This window comes from Macrotis lagotis, chromosome 1 (genome assembly GCF_037893015.1).
Source record: "Macrotis lagotis isolate mMagLag1 chromosome 1, bilby.v1.9.chrom.fasta, whole genome shotgun sequence".
Taxonomy (NCBI): Eukaryota; Metazoa; Chordata; class Mammalia; order Peramelemorphia; family Peramelidae; genus Macrotis; species Macrotis lagotis.
In genome coordinates, this window is record NC_133658.1 from 298,463,939 (window position 1) to 298,485,494 (window position 21,556).

Below are 21,556 nucleotides of genomic sequence, written 5' to 3' on the forward strand. Positions count from 1 at the left end.
TATTAAATGAGAAGGTTCATGAGTATTATCAATATCATTTTTCCATGCAGGAATACATGTAGTTATCATCATCAAGTCCCTCATATTTTACCCTTTTCCTCCACTCTCTATGCTTCACCTGAGTCCTATATTTGAAGATCAAACTTTCTGTTCAGCTCTGGCCATTTCAACAGGAACATTTGAAATTCCCCCCTGGTTCATTAAAAGTCCATCTTTTTCCCTGGAAGGGGGCATTCAGTTTTTCTGGGTAGTTGATTTTTGGTTGCATTCCGAGCTCTTTTGCCTTCTGGAATATATTCTAAGCCTTTAATGTAGTTGTTGCTAAGTCCTGTGTGATCCTGACTGCAGCTCCATGATATTTGAATTGTGTCCTTTTGGCTGCTTATAATATTTTCTCTTTGACTTGGGAGTTCTGGAAACTTGGCTATAAATATTCCTGGGGTTTTTTTTTGGATCTCTTTCTGGGGGAGATCAGTGGATTCTCTCAATTTCTATTTTGCCCTCTGTTTCTAGTATATCTGGGCAATTTTCCTGTAGGAATTCTTTAAAAATGACATCAAGGCTCTTTTTCTGATCATGACTTTCAGGTATGCCAATAATTTTAAAATTATCTTTCCTGAATCTGTTTTCCAGATCAGTTATTTTTTTCAATGAGATGTATCATATTTTCTTCTAATTTTTCATTCTTCTGGTTTTGAAGTATTGTGTGTTGATTTCTCGTAAAGTCAGCAGTTTCCCTCAGTTCCATTCTACATCTGAAGGATTTGTTTTCCTCAGAGAGCTTTTTTATTTCTTTTTCCATCTGGCCAATTCTGCTTTTTAAAACATTCTTCTCCTCTATTTGGCCTAAGCTGGTTTTTAACATGTTATTTTCTTCAGCATTTTTTTGGATCTCCCTAAGCTGCTGACTTCTTTTTTCATGTTTTTCCTGCATCCCCTCATTTCTTTTCCCAATTTTTCTTCTACCTCCCCACTTGATTTTCAAAATCTTTTTTGAGCTCTGTCATAGCCTGGGCCCAATTTCCATTTTTCTTGCAGTCTTTAGATGCAGGACCTTGTACTTCCTCATCTTCAGATTGAGTATTTTGATCCTTCTTGAGATCATAGACAAAATATTTCTCAATGGTGTTCCTCTTTTTTTCTCTGGTTACTCGTTACCCCAGCCTGTGCCTGGTTTTGGGGTGCTTCCTGAGTTTTTGAGTATTATTGGGACCCCTCCCAAGGATCTCTGTGTGTGAAGCTGTCTTCCCTCCTAGTCTGTGAATGAGCACAAGTGCACCCCTCTGCCATGGGGCTGAGATGGGCGGGCCCTAGACTGTGATCAGGATCTGAATGTGGTCAGAGCCCCAGAGTCCTGTTCCAGGTACAGAGGACAGACCTTGGAAGTCTCTCTCCACTCCTCTACCTAGGCTGAGTTGCCTGGGGGCTCCTGTTTACTGCCGGCTTCCAGTTCCTGGATCTGGGCTGCCTCCATCGCAGCTTGCTGAGTGCCCTGGGGGCTGGCTTCATAGCTCACTCTGGCAGAGGTCCCCCCCAGCTGATCTTCCAAGTTACCCAGTGCCCCCTGGGGTGTAGGTCAGGAAACTGCCCCCTGCTGCCACAAGCTGCAGCTCCCAGCGCCTTGGGGCTGCCTCTGGGAGGCTGAAGTTGCTTCACTCTGGTGGGACTGTCCCTCTAACCCTGTGGAACAGAGCCTTTCCACTACTTTCCAGGTTACCTTGGGTTGGAGAATTGCCTCAACGGATCTTTCTGTGGGTTCTGTCTCTCAAAAATTTAGTTAGAGTCCTTATTTTATAAGTTTTGAAATATTATAAAAAGAGAGCACCTAAGAGAGGATCTTCTCCTGTCACCATCCTGGCTCTGCCCCTCAGGAGGTGCATTCTTATACCTTTTCTTTGGGGCCAAGCTTGGTTATTATAAATTAACAGGATTTAATTTTTTTAAAGTAAGTTTTTATTGATGATTTCTGTTTCTTACATTACATTTCTCAAGTGTCTCTTCCCCTGGCTCCTTCCTTATCCATAGTCATCTAACAAACTGTATTTTATAGAGAGGAAAAAAAATGAGCTAACTAGTTAATATATTGAAAAAGTCTAAAAACCCACGCAATGTATACCTGTAGACATCCCATCGCCATAAGGGGGGTGGGGTGGACTGAAGTCTCTTTCTCATTATCTTTTCATTTGAGTCCTGCTTGACCTTTGTAATTTTGCTACATACACTTTTGGGTTTTTTTTTTGTGGTTCTATTTATATGAATGTGGTTATTGTGTATATTGTTTTCTTGGCTCTGATTATATCGCTTTGCATCATATCATAAAGAACTTTTCATTTTTCTCTGTAGTCATCATAATATATTTTCATGTCCTGCAATTTGTATATTACCCAGTTGGTGAGGATCTATCTACTTTGTTTCCAATTCTTTGCCATAATGAAAAATGCTGCTATAAATATTTAGATGTATATAGGGACTTTGTTTTCAATAGCTTTCTTGGGGTATAAGTCCAGTAATTGAGTCTCTGGTTCAAAGGGTATAGAGATTTTAATTACTTTATTTGAGGAATTACAAATGGGTGTATACCATTTAACAGTTCCACCAACAATACATTAAAATGTGTCTATTATTCTTCAATCCTTCCAACACTGACTTTTCTCATTTTTTGTCATTTTTACCTACTTTGCAGGTTATGAGGTGAAACCTCAAGACTATTTAGATTTGCATTTTTCTTATTGAATTTTGGATCATTCTTTCATGTGATTGTGAATAGTTTGCAGTTCTTCTGAAAATTGTTAGTTTATGTTCTTTGACCACTCATTTATTGTGGAATGGCTTATTGATCTTGGGTATATTTATTTTTTATATAACTCAGATACAAAATCCTTATCAGAGAGATTTGCTACAAAGATTTTTTTCTTCATTTGACTGTTTCCCTTCTTATCCAATGTGCAAAAACTTTTCAGTTTCATATAATCAAAACTATCTAATTTATCTTTTATAATTGCCCCTGTAAGTATAATTTTTTTTGGCAAAGCAATGGGGTTAAATGACCTGCCCAAGGTCACATAGCTAGATAATTACTAAGTGTCTGAGGCTGGATTTGAACTCAGGTACTCCTGACTCCAGGGCTGGAGCTCTATCCACTGTGCTACCTAGCTGTCCCTTTTTTTTTTAAAGATGTTCAAATTTTATTTTTAAAATTGGAGATGATTGAGCACCCTAGACTCTGTGGTTTAAATCTAACTTAGGCTCCATGCTTTTGATGTGAAAAGAACTGAAATGCAATCACAAATCAACATACAAGTGGAAAGCAATGTGTTGTCTCTTTGTAGTCAATATATGGGTTGTCTGGAGCTGTATATAATTTCTTGTTAATTTTCAGTTGTGAACAAAGGTAGACAATTGTGAAATGGCTAATCTGAGTTCAGATTGTGGCTGCAGCACAAGGAATTAATAGAAATAATTGATCCCATTAACACTGGGCTCTATCCAATGGAGGAATCTGGTATTTCTTTTGGGAATAAGTTGTCTAATGGAGAATTATATGTGAATTCAGTCTAAAGGCTCTCCCACATTGATGGAGGTGCATTGAGTTTTTCATTGCATTGATGGGAGTTTTTCCTTAGTACAAAATAAATTGTATTGTATTTGTATACATTTTTTTCTATATCACTTAATTTTCCCAATGTATCTCTCCCTCCTTCCTTCCATTTGGAGTGTGTCCTGCCAGAAAGTTAGTCATTATAATAAAGAAGAGAAGGAAAAAAACAATTTAGCAAAACTAACCAACTAATCAAAAAAGTTGATTATTATCTGTAATCTTCCTCACTCCTACTGCTCCACCTCTGCAAAGAAAGGGGGAGGGGGCTATTGTCTTTTATCTCTTCAAAGGAACAAATGTAGTCATTATAATTTTATAGTATTCAGGTTCAACTGTTTTGCTATTGTATTTTTCCTTTGTATTGTTGTAGTCATTGTGTATATTGTTTTCATGATTCTGACTTTCTTCACTTTGCATCAATCTACTAAAAATCTTCCTAGGCTTCTCTATATCTTCTTATAGTACAATAATCTTCTATTACATCCATGTAACATCATTTCTTCAACCATTCCACAATTGATAAGCAACTTTGACTCCAGTTTTTTGTTCCTATGAGAAATACTATTACAAATATTTTTGATTTGGAGTTTCTTTTTGTCACTGATCTCATTGGGAAATATATATCTGAGAGTGAGATCTTTGTTTGAAGGGTGTTTTTCAGAATGAGACCAAATGACTTTCCAGAATGGTCAGACAAACTCATGGCTGAACTAACAGTGTGTTAATGCAGTCATCTTTCTGTAAATTAGGTGTCATATTTTAAGAAGAGTAGTGATAGAATGCAATGTCCAGAAAAGGACTAGATGAAGACCCTAAGTTCATGTCATATGAAGAGTGAACTGGGCATGCTTAGCCTGAAGAGAAGAGTTGGAGGAGATATGATAGCTATCTTAATCTGAAGGAAGGAATATATTTTTTCTGTTTGGTTCTATAGGGGGAAAAGTAGAAAAAGTCATGTGAAAAGATTTCAGAAAAATTTCCTAACAGAGAGCTATCCAAAAGTATAATGGGATGACTTGAAATGTTTAAGTTGATGTCCTATAAGCTTGTTGGGTGTGATGTGGTGGGGGTTCCTTTGTGTATGGCATGGATTTGATTATCGAGATTCTTTCCAATACCCAAATTCTGTGATTCTGTGTCTGCAAATTTGTAGAAGGTCAAATATACATATAACATAGACATAACACACATAGAATATCTACTCTGGGAAATATAGGACATATCCCTTACCTTGGCAAAATGATTTTTTCTTCTGCTGACAAGGAGGCATAGTCATTAAAAGTGCTAAATTTGATAGGAGGGGGGTATTTGAATGGTTTTGCTCCAAAGTTGAAATCACACTGTTGATATGACATGAAACTTGCTGCAGCAAAAAAACCTGATCTGCAAATTAAAAATATATGCAAAGTTAAAAAACTTGGATGCTATGGCAAATTTTAAGTTTCACAAAGTTATTCCTAGCAGCCCAGGACATCTTCTGCTCTGGCAGGGAAGCTTGCGATGGTTTTGCCTACTAAATTTGACCATGAAGTTGACTGTTCTCTCACACTGTCACTGTACCTTTGCATTCCCTTACAGGCCTTCCACAGGCCTTCAAGGTTGCCATAATAGCCTTATGAATGGTTTCCCTGTCTCTGGCCTCTTCCTTTCCATCTTTCACAAAGCCACCAATAAAAACATTCATATGCAAAGATTTGACCTGGCACTTTCTTGTTCCACACCCTGAAGGAATTCTCCACTGCCTAGTGGACAAAACACAAATTGACCTTTTAAGGTCCTTGATAACCTAGCCCCAGACTATTTTTCCAGTAATACACTCTACAATTCAGTTAAACAGCATTACCAGCTTTCTCTGATCTTACCCTATTTTCTTCCACTGCATTTCCATAGACCATCCCCTCATTCCATTCTGGAATGTAACACCTCATTTTCTACTTGTTGAAATTCTTCTCTTCCTTGAAGGGTGAACATAGTTGCTATCCTATTCCATTACACCTTTTCTGATTACCTAGATGAAGTGATCTCTTCACCCTTAAGTGTTCCTTGATCACTTTGCATATCTTTTTCTCCTATGACACCATGCTTATATGCATACATATTACTTTCCACCAATTCCCTGTATAAGTTCCCATCATTTTTCATCTTTGGATCTACACTTCCTTATCCATAATAATTTTTCAGTCACTCCCTCTGTTAGGCTTCTTAACCTTCCTTTGTAGGTTCAATGCAGGCCTTGGGCCCCTTTGGGCAGATAGGTGGTGCAGTGTTTAAGAGTGCTGGGTCTGGCATCAGGAGGACTCATCTTCCTGAGTTCAAATCAGGTCTCAGACACATAGTAGTTGTGTTACTTTGGGCAAATCACTTAATCCTGTTTGCCTCAGTTTTCTCACCTGTAAAATGAGCTGGAGAAGGAAAAAGCAAACTACCTATGTATCTTTGCCAAGAAAACACCAAATGGGGTCATAAAGAATTGGACACAATTGAAAAAATGACTGAACAATAACAGGGATAACAGGGACTCCTTATCAAAATGAGGTTTTAAAATATATAAAATAAAATACACAAAATTACAAAGGAAATCAATTATAATTGTTATCATTATCAAAATATAAATAAAACAAGTTCATGGACTATAAGTTAGGAATTCCTCTATCCTCATCAATATTCTTTGTTCACTCATTCACTTCTGGATCTTCTTTTCCTCCCACTTTGCATTCTTTCATAAAAAGAATTTTTTTGTAGTCCTCATACTTGTCAGTCATAATTGCATTATAGTTTATCATTTTATTTTGATAGCTTCGATTTCCTCCCCTATATTTGAATAGCTTCTTTAAGTAAAATCAACACTTTCAGAGTATATATCCCAACAATGGAATTATTGGGGTCAAAGAATATGATCATACTTAAAAAATTTTACTGTGTTTGGCAGGGTTGCTTCCTAAAAAGATTTTACAAGTTGTTAATGAGACCTGCAAAACTCTATCAATATCTGGACTGAATTTCATTGCTTTTGGGTTTTTTCCCTGCCAATTTAATAAATATTTATATGGAAACGCAACTCTTGAAAGCCTTAAGAGCTCTGATCAAAGCAATGACCAATCACAATTTTAGAAGAGTGATGACAAAACACGTTTCCTTTTGTACTCTCACCTGCCCTGAGAGAGAGGTAACGGAATCAAAAAAGCTGAATTTTGTCCATTCTTTCCTTTTTCATTTACAACCAATGTGATAATTTGTTTTGCTTGACTACGCATAATATTTGTTACAAGGACTTTTTCTTTTTTCTTTGAGGTGGTCTTAAAAATTTCTTTTAATTTGCATCTCTCTGATTATTAGTGACATTGAAGTTGATCATTTTAAGGAGATTATTAATAATTTGTGTTTCTTCTTTTAAAAACTATCTATTCATATACTGATTATTTTATTCATTATAGCCTGTAATCCAGGCTGATTTTTTTTAATAACCCCTTTATATTTTAGATGTCAAGTTTTAATATGTGCCTTAAATATTTTTTCTAATCTATTACTTTCTTTTTTATTCAATCATAATATCTTGTCATAGATTTCTTATTTCAATCTAATGGAAAATTTCAGTACAAGCATTAACTGATGTGTACCGAAGATTTTCTAACTTGTCAACATAGAAATGTGTTGACAGATTCAGATTTTCTGGAAGGACATGGACCTTGCTTAGTTTAGACCTGCAATTCCAAATGGGAAAAGATACTTACACAGCAGAGGTAAAGACTTGCTTTTCAGAAGGAAGCTGGTTGCCATTTAAACAGAAGATCATTTGTTTTTCTTGCAAGTCTAGAAGAAATCCTACTGTATCTCCTAGAAGATAAGACAAAAACATTAATTTTAAGATTTTAAATTCTAGTGTTTAATATCTGAGCATATCAGAACCCAGAATAAGAAAGTTTCCAGTTGTAGTTGAGTTGAAGACTGGCTTTTCAATCTATCATTCAAGTTCCTCTGCAATCAATCCCTAACTCATCTATCTCAACTTGTTTTCCATTGCCTTTCAACATAAATCCTTTGCTCTTGCCAGGTCAGTTGATTTTGCCAACATGGAAGGGGACTCTATATGAGGTTTAGTAGAGTTTCTCTACCATCTCATGAGCTCCCCACTAGTGAGAAAGAATCTAGTATCTGTGTTTAATCAGTCTAATCTACTGATAAGGAGACATTTATGAAGAATTTCTCAAGCTAGATGCTAGGGATACCCAAAGCAAAAAACAAACAATCCCTGCTCTAAAGGAGCTTCACAATATCATTATTAATCTACTATCACTGTTATTTCAATAATGGGGGGGTCTAATTTAAATGCTTTTATTTCCAAATGTATTACATGCTGGTACATCCCAGCCTAGGTCCTTTAATCAAAGGCCTGAGAAAAAACAAATAGGACCAAGATGTAGTATTTCTTATAAATAAATGAAGTCCTGATACACTAATGGCCTATGAATTCCCAACAGCTATTGGGCTATATTACATATTAACTGGTGGAGTCCTCAGCAATCATAACAATCATTTCTAAGCTGAAAACTTTTCTATCTATCTACTGCAAGGTTCCTTTATTCTGTGTCAAGAATGATATTAAGTAAGGAACCTTGATCATTTTAACTTCATGCAAACTGATTTAGTATTCACAATGGTCAAGCTCACACACAATTGCTGTTTTTCAAAATATGATTACAGAGGAATTCAAAATTCAGGATCAGTTGAAATATCAGTATAATTTAATTAAATAATATATTCATCACACCTGGAATTTAAGAAAATTTAAGAGAAAATGTGATTTTTATGAGAAGGAAAATTCTTAAAAATCTAAGATTTACCAGATCAGATAAAACAGTTTGTTGTAATATGTGAGATTGGAATACCCTATTATTTTTTCATGACTTAAAAAAACCCCACCCCAAATCACAATATTAGAGATTTAGTCCCAAGTTAAGTGAATACCTTCTTTCCAACAGGGGTGTGAATGTGGTTTACTTCTGGCATTATACCAAATCAGCTGCCGGCAGCCATCATATGCACAAGAATACTCATCATCTCCAATACCATAGCCTTCCTGTAGAGAAGTCAAAATAGCAAGACTTCATATGCTTGGGTTAAAGTTGTTAGTTACTCTTTGAATTCAATATTCATTTCTCTTAAGGAATTAACTAGTTTTGTAATTAAATACATACATGTCCATAACATCTCTTCTTATTTCCTAACTTGTCTTTAAACAATTCATTGCTTTTATAAGAGTATTGACAGGGGAAAAGAAATGATATTCATTCAATTCAGACAATGACAGTATTCTTTAGGACCACTAGAGTAAAGTTTTTGTAGAAGAGATTCAAAAGATACATGAAACCCTATTGTTACAAATACCACCACAAAAATGTCAATTAAAAACACTAATTCACATCCCATACTACTGATTTGATTTGACATGGCCTATGACAAAATTTCTAGAATGAGAACTTTTTTTGGAGTTCTCTATGAGATTTTTGAAAAGTTCTGTCACTTTTCAAAGTGGAAGGTTTCTTCCAGTATTTGTGGATATCAATTTTCCACTTGCAATGAAAGAGAAGAGAATAAATATTACATAGCACCTAATATGTGCCAGGAACCGTTTTTTACAAATATTATCTCATTTGATCTTCAAAACAACTCAGTGAGATAGGTGCTATTACTCTTGCTTTATATTTGAGGAAATTGAAGCAGTTTTAAATGACATACAGCTAGGAAGTATCTGAGACCAGACTTAACTTCAAGAGGCAGAGTTGAAGAGAGACAACATTTCAGGAATTAGGGATAATCTATGTTATGACAAAGAGACAAGAGGAGGCATATCACATGTAAAGAATAATGAGTATACCAGACTGGAATATAGTGAGTGTGAGTGGGAATGATAGGAAATGGAGCTAAGAAAGAAAGAAAGAAAGAGAAAAGCTCTTTTCATAGAGGCAAAAGACCTGGAAATTGAGGGAATGCCCATAAAATGGGGAATGGTTTAACAAGTTCTGGTATATGAATGTTAAGGAGTTTTTTTTGTTTTTGTTTTCTTTTTGCAAGGCAATGGGGTTAAGTGGCTTGCCCAAGGCCACATAGCAAGGCAATTATTAAGTGTCTGAGGCCGGATTTGAACTCAGGTACTCCTGACTCCAGGGCCGGTGCTCTATCTACTGCGTCACCTAGCCTCCCCATGTTATGGAGTTTTGCAAAAAATTTTCTATTAAAAAAAATATAAGTGGTCAGACTTTAAGAAGTATGGAAAGACTTGCATGAACTGATTCTGAGTGAAGTGAGCAGAACCAAAAGAACAGTAACAACACTATGAGATGATCAACCAGGTCAGTTGCAGCTTCTTTTAGCAGATCAAGACAATCCTAAGAGACCACTTGTGGACAATTCCATCCATATCCAGAGGGGGGGAAAAAGACTATGGAGTCTAAATGCAGAGCAAAACATACTATGATTGCTTTTTAAAAACATGTTTTTCCTTCCTTTCTCATTGATTTTTCTTTGCCCTTGATTCAAATTCTTTTTTTTACAACATGACTAATATGGAAATATGTTAAATATGATTGTAAACGTACATAAACACATACATAGTGTTCACCACCATGGGCAGAGGGGGAGGGAAAGGAGGGTGGTAGAAAAATATGGGACTCATAAATTTGCAAATGGATGAATGTTGAAAATTACTGTTGTATGTAACTGGAAAAAAACAAATAAAATTTCAATTGAAAAAAAAAAGACAGGCTAGGACCAGAAGGCAGAACAGAGTATTCTATATATTATATTAGAAGCAATAGGAAGTGGTTAAAAGTTCTTGTGTGAGGGAATAATATGATCAGACCCATGCTTTGGTAACATCAATTATGACCTTTCTGAAATTGATTCATGGACTTACAGAAACCCTCCCCCCCGCATTATGATGAGGGACGAGATTCTCCCCAGGTTCAGGCTATTTTAATTGCAGTAACTGGGAATAGGGTATCAAATATGTAGGGGATGCTGTATATTAGCAGTCAAATTACGATAATAACCATGGGACCCTCAATGAAATCCTTAGAGACATCTCAATTTCTATTGGGGTAGGAAGATCTTTAAGGAGCATCCTTATTTAAGTGAAGGTGGATGACAGATCTTCTGTTTGGCTTTCAATCAGTGATTGATTGTGGGAAGGACCTTATTGTAGATATGGGTCTTATTTTAATTAGGGCTAAATGAAAGCTCTTTGAAGTTCTGAACCATTTCATGTTATTTGAAATGAAAAGTAATTGCAGGAAAGTCAAAGATATTTCCTTCCTATAAATGAAGGTGAAGAAAACTGGAGACCTAATTAAACAAGCTCTATATTTATAATGACCCTGTGTGGTTGAAGACAACTGGTTATTTGACTAACAATGGATTATTGGGAGCCGAATAATATTGTTATGCCAATTGCTGTGGTCATATTTGACTTTGTCACCATGACTTTTTCTCCAATTTCCTGGATAAGATTTTTTTTTCACAATTTTTTTTTTTTGGCAAGGCAATGGGGTAAAATGATTTGCCCAAGGTCAAACAACTAAGTAATAATTAAGTATATGAGGTCACATTTGAACTCAGGACCCCTTGACTCTAGGGCCAGTGATCTATCCACTGAACCACCTAGCTGCCCTGCTGGCTCAGATTTTTTCTGAGAAACTGCTTCCCATTGAAAGGTTGTTTTCATCAGGAAGAAGTTCATGTACCCTTCTTGCTCAGGGTTATTTAAATTCTCTTTCATATTGTCATATTTCAGTGGGCAGAGATCTGAAAGAGCCCCCACCTTCTAAGGAAAATAACAACTACTAGTATAAGGCAATGAGACCATAGTGGAATAGACTGTATGTTGCATGGTGGCTCATATGGGAGAAGAGGTAGGAGATCAACTTTAATAAAGTCCACTAAGTTTTGGGGAAAACACTGAATGGAAGGAATGTATACAATTTCAGATGTAGTCGTTAATAAGCTATTGGCCCTCATTCTCCCATAAGCTGAAAAGAAAACCCACAGGTCTACTGTACTCTTACTGGATCAATATGGCATGATCCTAAGTTGTTCTTGATCTGCCTGATTGTCAAATTGATTACTGGCTTTTCCTACCTATTCAGGGTAGGGTACTGTAGTATCCATTTGGTCTGCTAATCAAGCAGCCATAATCAAGTCCTTACAGAACCTACCCTTCCATTATGTACCTCTAATGAAGGTAGCTAGTTTACTATGAGGATGGACTTGCTTCTGAATACTTGTATTTAATCCTCTCTAGTTCTTCTTTATTCTGTCCTATGTGTGAGGTTTATCTGGTTCTTGAGTTTTCTGCCCCCTAAGAAGGTTCTATGCAATCTAGGGAAAGAATTCTCATTCCTCAAAATTGGCAGGTTTTCTTTCCTCAGGATGGCTGGACAATTCTTTCCTAGAAAATCTTTGAGGGATCGAAAGAAACTTTGCTTTTCAGAGATAAAGGACAGGTGACATTTACAATGAAAGGAGAACTGGAATACATTTGGAAGAAAATGGGATCCTTTAGCTGCCATACTTAGTTTTGAATTTTTGAGTGAAGATCTCATAGAAGGATGTTCAGAGCAAAAATTTTGTACCATGGTTATGATGGGGATATGGCGAGAGAAATGTGGACTAGTGATTCAGAGAACACTGGATGGGTAGCAGCATAGGATTGTCACTGTTATCAACTCAGACCTTGGGGACAGAATATAGGCAATAGGCCCATGATGTTCTTACCCTACCTTGATACAGATAGCTTTGTAATGGGGATTAAGTAATAACATCCATGTATCACCATCTATGCTACAGATTTGATATTCCTTCTACTACTTCTGGCCTTTATAATTGTTTTTATATCAGAAGATCTATTAGGAACTGCCCCTGACATTACCCTCATTTTAAAGGATAACTGTTAATAGTTCCTGGGCTGATTGTTTAAGAAACTTCCCACCTCAACTCTACCTCTTCCAATTCCTCATCCTTTTGCCTATATTCTTGTAATAGCCTTCCAAATGGTTCCCTGCCTCAATTCTTTCACCATTCCAATCCAAACTCTATTCAGCTGACAAAACAATTTTTTCTAAAGTTCACACCCTGCTCAATGAGCTTCATTGATTTCCTATTACTCCAGGTTTAAATATAACCCCCCCTATTTGGAATCTAAAACTTTTCATAAGGTGATCCTTCCTACCTTTCCAGTGTTTCTTAGACCCCCCCGCCTCTATTATTAGTATATGCTTCATTTTAACTTAAATTGCACCTGGAATTTGTTTAAAATGATAAAGGTTGTTTTTAGATTTTTAGTTAAAATAATTTAAAAAATCTAAAGTAAAGGAGAAATCTAAATTTGTTTTCATCAAAGATTTACTCTAAGAAATGATGAATTCCTCAATTACTTGAGCATGTGATATCTTCCTGATACTTGAATAACTATGATCACTTTACTTAATACAAGGAAAGGTATTTTATAAACACTTTTTGAAATACACCAAATTAGATAATGTCAAATTGCAATGAAAAGTTTATGTAAAAACTATTCTTCCTTAAGGAAAAGCTGAAATCCTACAGAATGGTAATTTAGAAACAATATGTCAGTGTAACTTAGAAGACTCCTCTTTAAAGCATTTGGTGGAACTTGCCTGTTGGAAAAATAGCTGTATAGTACTCCAATTCTTCACTATTGGCTATAGATCTCTTGAAGGTTCCAGATGAAGACTTAGTAACTTTTCTGAAAAAGTTCCATTCTTCCACTTTTTTTCTTTGTTTCTTCATATTTTCCATTCTTAATCTTTGATAGTGCTGGAGATTCTTCAGTGGTAAATGGCTGGAAACAGATTCTGTTGTCTTGAGTTTCTTTAATTTTTTTCCCCCCAATTCAATGTGAGTTATCTTCCATTGCTTTTTGTTTTAAATTTTTTTTTTTGCAGGAAAATGTGGCTAAGTGACTTGCCTAATATCACATGGCCAGGTTATTATTAAGTGTCTGAGGCCAGATCTGAGCTCAGGTCCTCCTGACTCCAGAGCCAGCGCTCTAGCCACTGTGCCACCTAGCTGTCCCCTTCCACTGCTTTTTAAAAAGCATTCCCACATCCTTTTTAAAATTATTAAACATGTCTTTATCTTCTTGAAGGTATGATAGGTATGATAAACTTTTGCTTTTACTTCTTTCAGAACTAATTCAGAAAATATTCAACCACACAAAGAGCAGAACCCCAGTTGACCATTCATTTCCAAGTTAACACAACAGCAAATCAGGCACACTGGAAGTCATATTTTTCACCTTTTGATTTTCTTTAGATCAACATCCCATGCTGGAGTATCAGAAAACTTTTTTAATATTCTTAAAATGAAATGCTAACTGCCTAAAGAAACCATATGACAGCATCTTTGTTATGAACTCTGCCAAGTTCACAGATGGTCTTAGTACTTCAAAGCTTAAACCAGTGGTTCTCAAAGTCTGGTCTAGGGACCCCTGAAGATCTCTGATAACCTTTTCAGGTGTCCACAAGGTCAAAAGTACTTTCATAACAATACTAAAACGTTTTAATTCTAACATGGTAAATACAGATAGATAAAATTTACATAAATGTAAGCTCTTCAATAATTTTTAAGAATGTAAAGGGGATCTGAGGTCAAAAAATTGAAAACCACTGGCTTAAGAGTACAGTGGTTCCACTGGGTCACCAATTCAACATTTTTGTGAACGTCTAGATTCCTGCATCCCCCTTCAATAGCTCATGCCTTTGGAGAATGGTGTTCTAGGGCAGACCATCATTCTACTGCTCTGTTGACTTCCATGGCTCACTGGTACAGTCTTCTTTTATCATCTTATTTCTTACTTTCTTCCACACATTCTATAATTCAGTTGCATTAGCTCAATTACAACTCTTCAATCATAATTATCTCCTATCCAATTTTTTTGTCCCCCATTCCTGGAATGTTCTGTCTCCTCTCATCTCATCTCTTAGTTTTCCAATTTTTCTCCAAGACTAAATCCCACCTTCTGCAGAAGATCTCTCCAGATCAATCCTCCCAGCTGTGTCATTTTCTCTGATCAACTTTCCATATACTTTGTATATATCTAGTTATTTATTTATAAGTTGTTATTATAACATTATTAGTATAATAAGCCTCTATTACACAATTTGAGCTCTTTGTGAGCAGGTGATATTTTTAGCCTTTTAAAAAACTATCTCCAGAACTCAGTAGAGTGCTTGGAACGTAGAAGTTAAAAAATGCTTGTCAACTTTTTGTTTTTTTGAGGGGGCTCAGATTTGAAATCCTAATGTGAAATCTTTTTAAGTCAGTATTTTCCCTTCCTCATACTGTCTTCTCTTATATGATGTAATTTTTGAGACAGATTGTTTCATTTTGGTTTTTCTGCATCCTCTGGTACCTTTGCATAATTTTTTCCCATAATTTTATACAAATAAAGGAAGGGGCTTAAACAAAATTTTTTTGGGGGGTTGTGTAGAATTTTCTAAGGGACAGAGGGTTTTATGATCTGCACTGGGGAAAGGAGAACCAACACTGATGAAATCACAGATTCCTGAAGTATCAAGTATCCAGGTTATATTTACTTCTCATTCAGTAGCACAGATAATAAAGAAGGAATTTACTGAATATGTCAATACTTGATGGCACTGTCATTCCACTGCTGTGAGTACTCCTTCCAATAATGCAAATTACAATCCATCCATACTTTCTCATGAATCTCCTCCATAATCTCCAATAAATTGTCTACAGGAGGGTCATTTCCCCAAGATCTCTTTATATTAAATAAGTACCAATACAGCATGCAAGCTAACTGTTCCTTCATACTTTTAGTTTTTTTTTGTTGTTTTTGCAAGGCAATGGGATTAAATGTCTTGCCCAAGGTCACATAGCTAAGTAATTATTAAGTGTTTTGAGGTCACATTTGAACTCAGGTCCTCCTAATTCCAGGACTAGGGCTCTAGCCACTGTGTCACATAGTTGCCCCTCCTTCATAACTTTCTACTAAAAAAAGAGACCTTTTTTTTCAGCCTCTGATGATATATTTTGCATTATCTTTAATATGCAATTTTCATGGGTAACATCTTTTCATTGTCTTTTAGGTAATTTGTAATTTTTATTCCTTAGAGATTGTGGAACTTCATGATTTGAAGTAGTATAGCATATCATGTTAAAAAACTTTGGATTTGTGTCCAAAGTTTAGGATCACTAAAAAGGCTCCATAATGTCAAAGACAGATGTACTAGCAGGCATCAGATACATGGGATCAAGGTTCCACTAGGTCACCAATTCAACAATTTTGTGAACCTCTAGATTCTTATATCCCTTCAATAGCTGACACCAGCTGAAACTAATTCATAACATATCAAAAATAATAACAGTCTTCCTTGCCATTTACTAGACAAGCCTAATTTCTTTTTCAAAATCAGCCCCCAAGACAGCTTTTGAGGGACAAAGGCAAATATTTCTATCTTTAATTTCTATTATTCTATGACTTATTGACTAATGGTCTTTCAAAATAAAAATAAAATCCTGGAAGTGGAATAAAACAAAATAAAATCCAGGTCTATTTTATATACTTCAAGATGCAAGCTATTTTTCCCAGTAAATTCTAAAACAAAGCTCTATCTACTAAGAAATTTAGTCTTATGTATTCTTGTTTTTTAGGGTTAGTTGTGATGTTAACCCTTAGCTCTCCTTACTTAGGACTAAGTAAAGTAGCTATGTGAAAACATTTTTTCTAAAAATCCTTTTGAGTTCAGTGATTTAAAAATCAGGTATGGATATTTTAAGTAATGAATGAAAAAATCACAGCAAGATTAGTTTAAGGTGGATAAATGGGAAATAAGGCAGTTAGTTATATAACTTTGGAGATGTTTCTACTTTTCCCAGACACCTTTTTTCTACACACACACACACACACCCCCAAGAAGTCTGTTGGTATTAGGTATTATTGCTAAAAGAATTACAAACAAATTAAAATTTTGGTTAGGGTTCATTAAAGATATGTTTTGAATGCCTTATCTCTATTATTCAATAGAGCTATTATTAATTACTTTGTAAAGAAACATTTTATTGATGCTTAGGAAAAAACCCCTACACCCCAATGCTGTTATTTTCCAATCTGATCCCCTTGAATACAACCCTCTCTTGAAAGAGAAATATTGTTAAACAAAATAAGCCAACACGTTGGGCAAGTCTGGCTCATTACATGCCTATAGGCCACCCCCTTTCTGCCAAAGCAGATTAAATATGTTTTGCTGTCAGTCCTCATTTTCATCTATATCAAACCTTCCGCATGCAAATATATTGATAGTAAACATAGAAGCATAATTATAAATCCCCAAAGAATTTACTCTGGAATTGACAACAAGAAGAAATTACCTAAGAACCCCAAGGCTCATGTTAAAAATGTGGCTACAATCCTCATTTGGTCATCATTTGGATTTTGATAGCTCAGAGTGATTAATAATTGTTTCCTGAGGATCTTCACCTGCCAGACTGATATTTTTAAACATTTTCTTTTTTTTTGGAGGGGGGCCTCCTCATTTCTTACATAGCCTAAAAAATGAAATGGGAGTTTCCAACAATCTGAGCCCTGGGAAAGACCTTAGCTTAAAAAGGTCAAGATCTCTTACTGCATCCTGGGCCACCTTCAGTCATCCTGATCTCTGTCTTCCTACTGGACCCAGATGGTTCTGGAAGAGTGAGGCTTGTGACTTTGCATAGCCCTGCCTCACTTAAATCTAATTCACTTGCAAGTCAAGACATCACCTTCCTAATGTTCTTGGTCTTCTTCCGGAAAGGAAGACAAAGACATAACAATGATACCAAAAAACAACTACTGCTGATATCAATGAAACAAGCAGGGGTTTATCTATTATCTCTCATTGTTGTTTGTCCTTTGTTCTCAGAGGGACTGAATGCTAATATAAATAACATACCTGATTTGATGATAAATTTTAAACTTTTTCAGAAAGCAAGCAACTTAAAATCACTGAAAATATATAGCAACTTTCCAAATGCCATCCAGTATTTCCTGTTCCTTCTCATCAGTTATGGATTAGATAACTAGTCCATTAGTTATGGATTAGATAACACCTTTGAATTATGTGTGCTAATGCACTTCTCATCTAGTGCATGACCACAAAAAGATAATGCACATTCCTCTTTCTTAATATGACTAATAACATTATTAAAAGAGTCTTTGGAATATGGTTATTCTTTCTAAACTAAAAGTCCACATTGAGGAATTTAAAGAGTCTTATTTTATAAGAAATGCTAATCCATAGAGACTTGGGTGTATAACAAGAATTACTTATCCTGTAAAAGTATGCACTGCATCTGTATGACTATAACATTTTTAACCTCTAAAAACAATAACAACAATGCCCATCTGAAGCAGAATTTTATATGTGACAAATGTTAGCATTTGTGAAAACTTTGTGGAAAAAAAACTTAGACTTTATCAACTTCTAACAGGGAACTAAGTATTTAGGTAAGAAAAACATATAGATAGAAATCCAAGGTTTTTCCTACTGCTTTCATTTTTATTTTATTTTTATGTCCTACTGCGTTTAAAAGATAGACTGCTCTTGGCTCCTCCTCCCCCACCCCGCATCCCCAATTCTTTTTTAAGCCTCTTCAATTTAGGAACCAACCATCTGCTATTATATATTATAAACTAGCATCATCTACCATGTACTTATCTGGCACTCTAGTCTCACTGGTTAAGTTTTTAAAAACAATTTGTAATACTCAGCTACAGACATATTAAGTTTCCTCCAGGCCTGAATTGAATTTTGCTGACACACAAGGAGACAGGATAATTTTTATCTCTTAACTTCTCCCCATGTTTGAATAAAAAGAATAACTCCCATGGTTTAATGAAAGCTGGGTTCTAGCTCTAGATATTATTAATGCAGTGTAGCATTAGTTAAGTCCACTTCTATAAGCTTTGGCTTCCTTAATTATATAATGGGGATAATCATCCCTGCCCTCAACAGGAGTATATTCTAAGGATGGATGTGAAAGGACTCTGAAAACTAATTACTAAAAAACACAAATATGGATTGTGATAGTGACGATGATGATAATGTTGATCTCTTTGAAAATCATTCTTTATTGGTCATTCATACAATTTGGCTTTCACTGCCCAGGGGAACTACTCTGAATTAATGATCACATTAAACTTGAGCCATCATGGAACTGAGGTTATTCGGACAATGCATTATAGAACAGAGCTACAGAAGAGGTTTTTGACCAAAGCAGAAGTTCATTGGGAACTTGATCCTGACTGATTTTACTTGGTCCTTTAGAAGACCATTGTGCACACCAGGCAATGGCCCAACTTCCCTCTCCTGCTTGGAAAAATTATTTTATGAATTTTTAAATATTATATATATATATTACAAGCCAAGAAGAGGCAGCTAGGTAGTATAGTGGATAGAATACTAGCTTGGAACCAGAGAATTACTGTTGTTCACTTATGTCCAACTTTCTGATCCCATTTGGGATTATCTTAGGCAAAGATACCAGAGTGGTTTGTACCTTCTTCTTCAGTTCATTTTATATATGAGAAAAGTGAGGCAAACAGCATTAAGTGACTAGTCCAGGGCACTAGTGTCTGAGGCCAGATTGAAACCCAAACTGATGAGTCATTCTGATCCCAGTCCAGCACTGTACCACCTAGATGTATTTGGAATAAAGAAAACCTGAGTTCAAATCTCAGCTCTGACACTCACTACCTATATAACTAGCTAAATCACTTAAAGTCTGTGACGATAATAATAGTAAAACCTGCTGTTGTGACAATCAAAGAAATAATATTTGTAAAGTGTGTTGCAAATCTTAAAGTATCAAGTAAATGCTATTATTATTACTTTGGGGTATTATTAATAATAAGCATCAATATGCTGAGTGAAATGATCAGAACTAGAAGAACATTATACACATTAACATCAGGTCATGATCAATCATGATGGACTTGCTCATTTCAGCAGCACAATAATCAAAGACAATTTTAAAAGACTACACAGTTTCAGAGAAGGAACTGTTTAGTTTGAATGAAGACTAAAGCTTATCTTCAATTTTTAAAAGTTGTCTCATATATTATCTCTTTTTTTCACTCTCATCTTTGCTTTCTTCCATTTGGATCTGACACTTCTCTCACAACATGTTCAATATTGATCTATGTTTAATATGGTTTATAAATATAAAGTCTATATCAGATTGCTTTCTGTCAAGGGGAATGGAGGGAGAAAAATTGTAAAACTCAAAACTTTGTTAAAAAAATTGGTAAAAACTATTATTACATGTAGTTGAAAAAAAAACAAAAAATAAAATACTTTTAAAAAATATGCATCAATTAAAACATATTACAGAATATCCTAGATTATTCCCCCCCCAAAACTAAATCCTTCCTATCCTTAGTGTTAGCTCTACTCAACTTGTCCTATTAGTCCTTTTCCCCAGAATTGTTCCTTTAGCCAAGAGTCTTGGGTATCTCAATGAATTCTTGGTGTTTCATAAAAAACACCGTAGTCATGAGAGAAATGTTTAATCTGGAGCTATGTCATTTTCAAGGTTGATCCCAATGTGGGATGGGGATTTCGAATAACCCTCTCCAACCAAGGTCAATTTTCAAAAATGCAGGCCTTTCAACAAAGAAAATGGAAAATGATTTTCTAAATCATATTTCTGATTGAATTCTGATTGCCACAACTGGCTTATAGCCCGATTATCAGAAAAAGGGTGATGAGACTGACAAACTAACACCAAAGTCATTCATCTGTTGGGGAAAAAGGCAGAGAGAAAAACTGCACTAAACACTTAAGTGTTCCCAGTCAGTGTAATTACTGTAACTATATAATTCCTCTGCTCTTCCAAAATTTCATCCTACTGCCTTTGGAAACAAAATATTTTTAAAATATTGGTGCTATTTATTGTTGATAAATTGCAAGTGAAAACTACAGCTAAGTCAACAAACTGGTAATATTTCAGAAGGAGGGCAACAATTAAAGCCTCTAAAAACTGTACAACAGGAAGAAATAAACTGTTGGCTAAGTCACAACACAAATCATCGAAGGTCAAAGCTAGGATGGAGCTAGAAATAGAGTTGTAAGGGTAACAGATAACACCATATAAGCATGATTATTTTTTTAAAAACTTATTTATTTATTTGTTTGTTTAAGGCTCTGGGGTTATTTGCCCAAGGTCACTCAGCTAGGCAATTATTAGGCGTCTGAGGCTGGATTTGAACTCAGGTCCCCCTGACTCTAGGGTTGGTGCTCTATTCCCTGCCTACCTAGCTGCCCCCTTATCTTCTAATAAAGAATTAAACCTTTAGGACTTAAGAAAATGAAGCCAGGAGAAATTTCTTGGCTTTCTCCTATTCATAAATTCGTGCCTAATAAATTGTGGATACGTAATAAAATGCTTGTTGATTAACCTTGGGAGATTCAGATTCAATATCCAAACAATATGAAATTCAATATCAATCAAGAAACAATTTTTCTTTTTTTTATAATTTCTTTTCTTTTTTCTTTTTGCAAGGCAATGGGGTTAAGTGGCTTGCCCAAGGCCACTTATTAAGTGTCTGAGGCCAGATTTGAACTCAGGTACTCCTGACTCCAGGGCTGGTACTCTATCCACTGCGCCACCTAGCCGCCCCCCAAGAAACCATTTTTCTCTGTTAAACATGGAGAAAAATTAAAGTAACTGTGCTTTAAGGGTCATTTCATTCACATACTTACATGATTGAGAAATTTGCTGTCTTTGGTGGCCCAGCCTATCTGCATGACTCCAGAAGTGATCACTGTAACTTCATAATACCATACCCCAGAGTCAACACAGAATGTGCAACGCACACTTTCAAAGGAGGAGGCATCACATCGAGCCTGACAATCAAATGGTATGATAGTTAACAATTAC

The 21,556-nt window shown here is 35.6% G+C and overlaps 1 protein-coding gene across 5 annotated transcripts in view; it reads right to left on the reverse strand.

Annotated features, from left to right (window-relative positions):
* RSPRY1 (ring finger and SPRY domain containing 1) overlaps window positions 1-21,556 on the reverse strand; it is a 68,780-nt gene that overhangs the window by 10,607 nt on the left and 36,617 nt on the right. For all 5 annotated transcript variants that reach the window (XM_074211259.1, XM_074211258.1, XM_074211255.1 and 2 more), the window contains 4 exons: window positions 21,379-21,522; window positions 8,564-8,675; window positions 7,330-7,432; window positions 4,829-4,981 (listed from right to left, as the gene is read on the reverse strand). In XM_074211259.1, coding sequence (XP_074067360.1) covers window positions 4,829-4,981; window positions 7,330-7,432; window positions 8,564-8,675; window positions 21,379-21,522 — 512 coding nt within the window. The remainder of the gene's footprint in view (window positions 1-4,828; window positions 4,982-7,329; window positions 7,433-8,563; window positions 8,676-21,378; window positions 21,523-21,556) is intronic.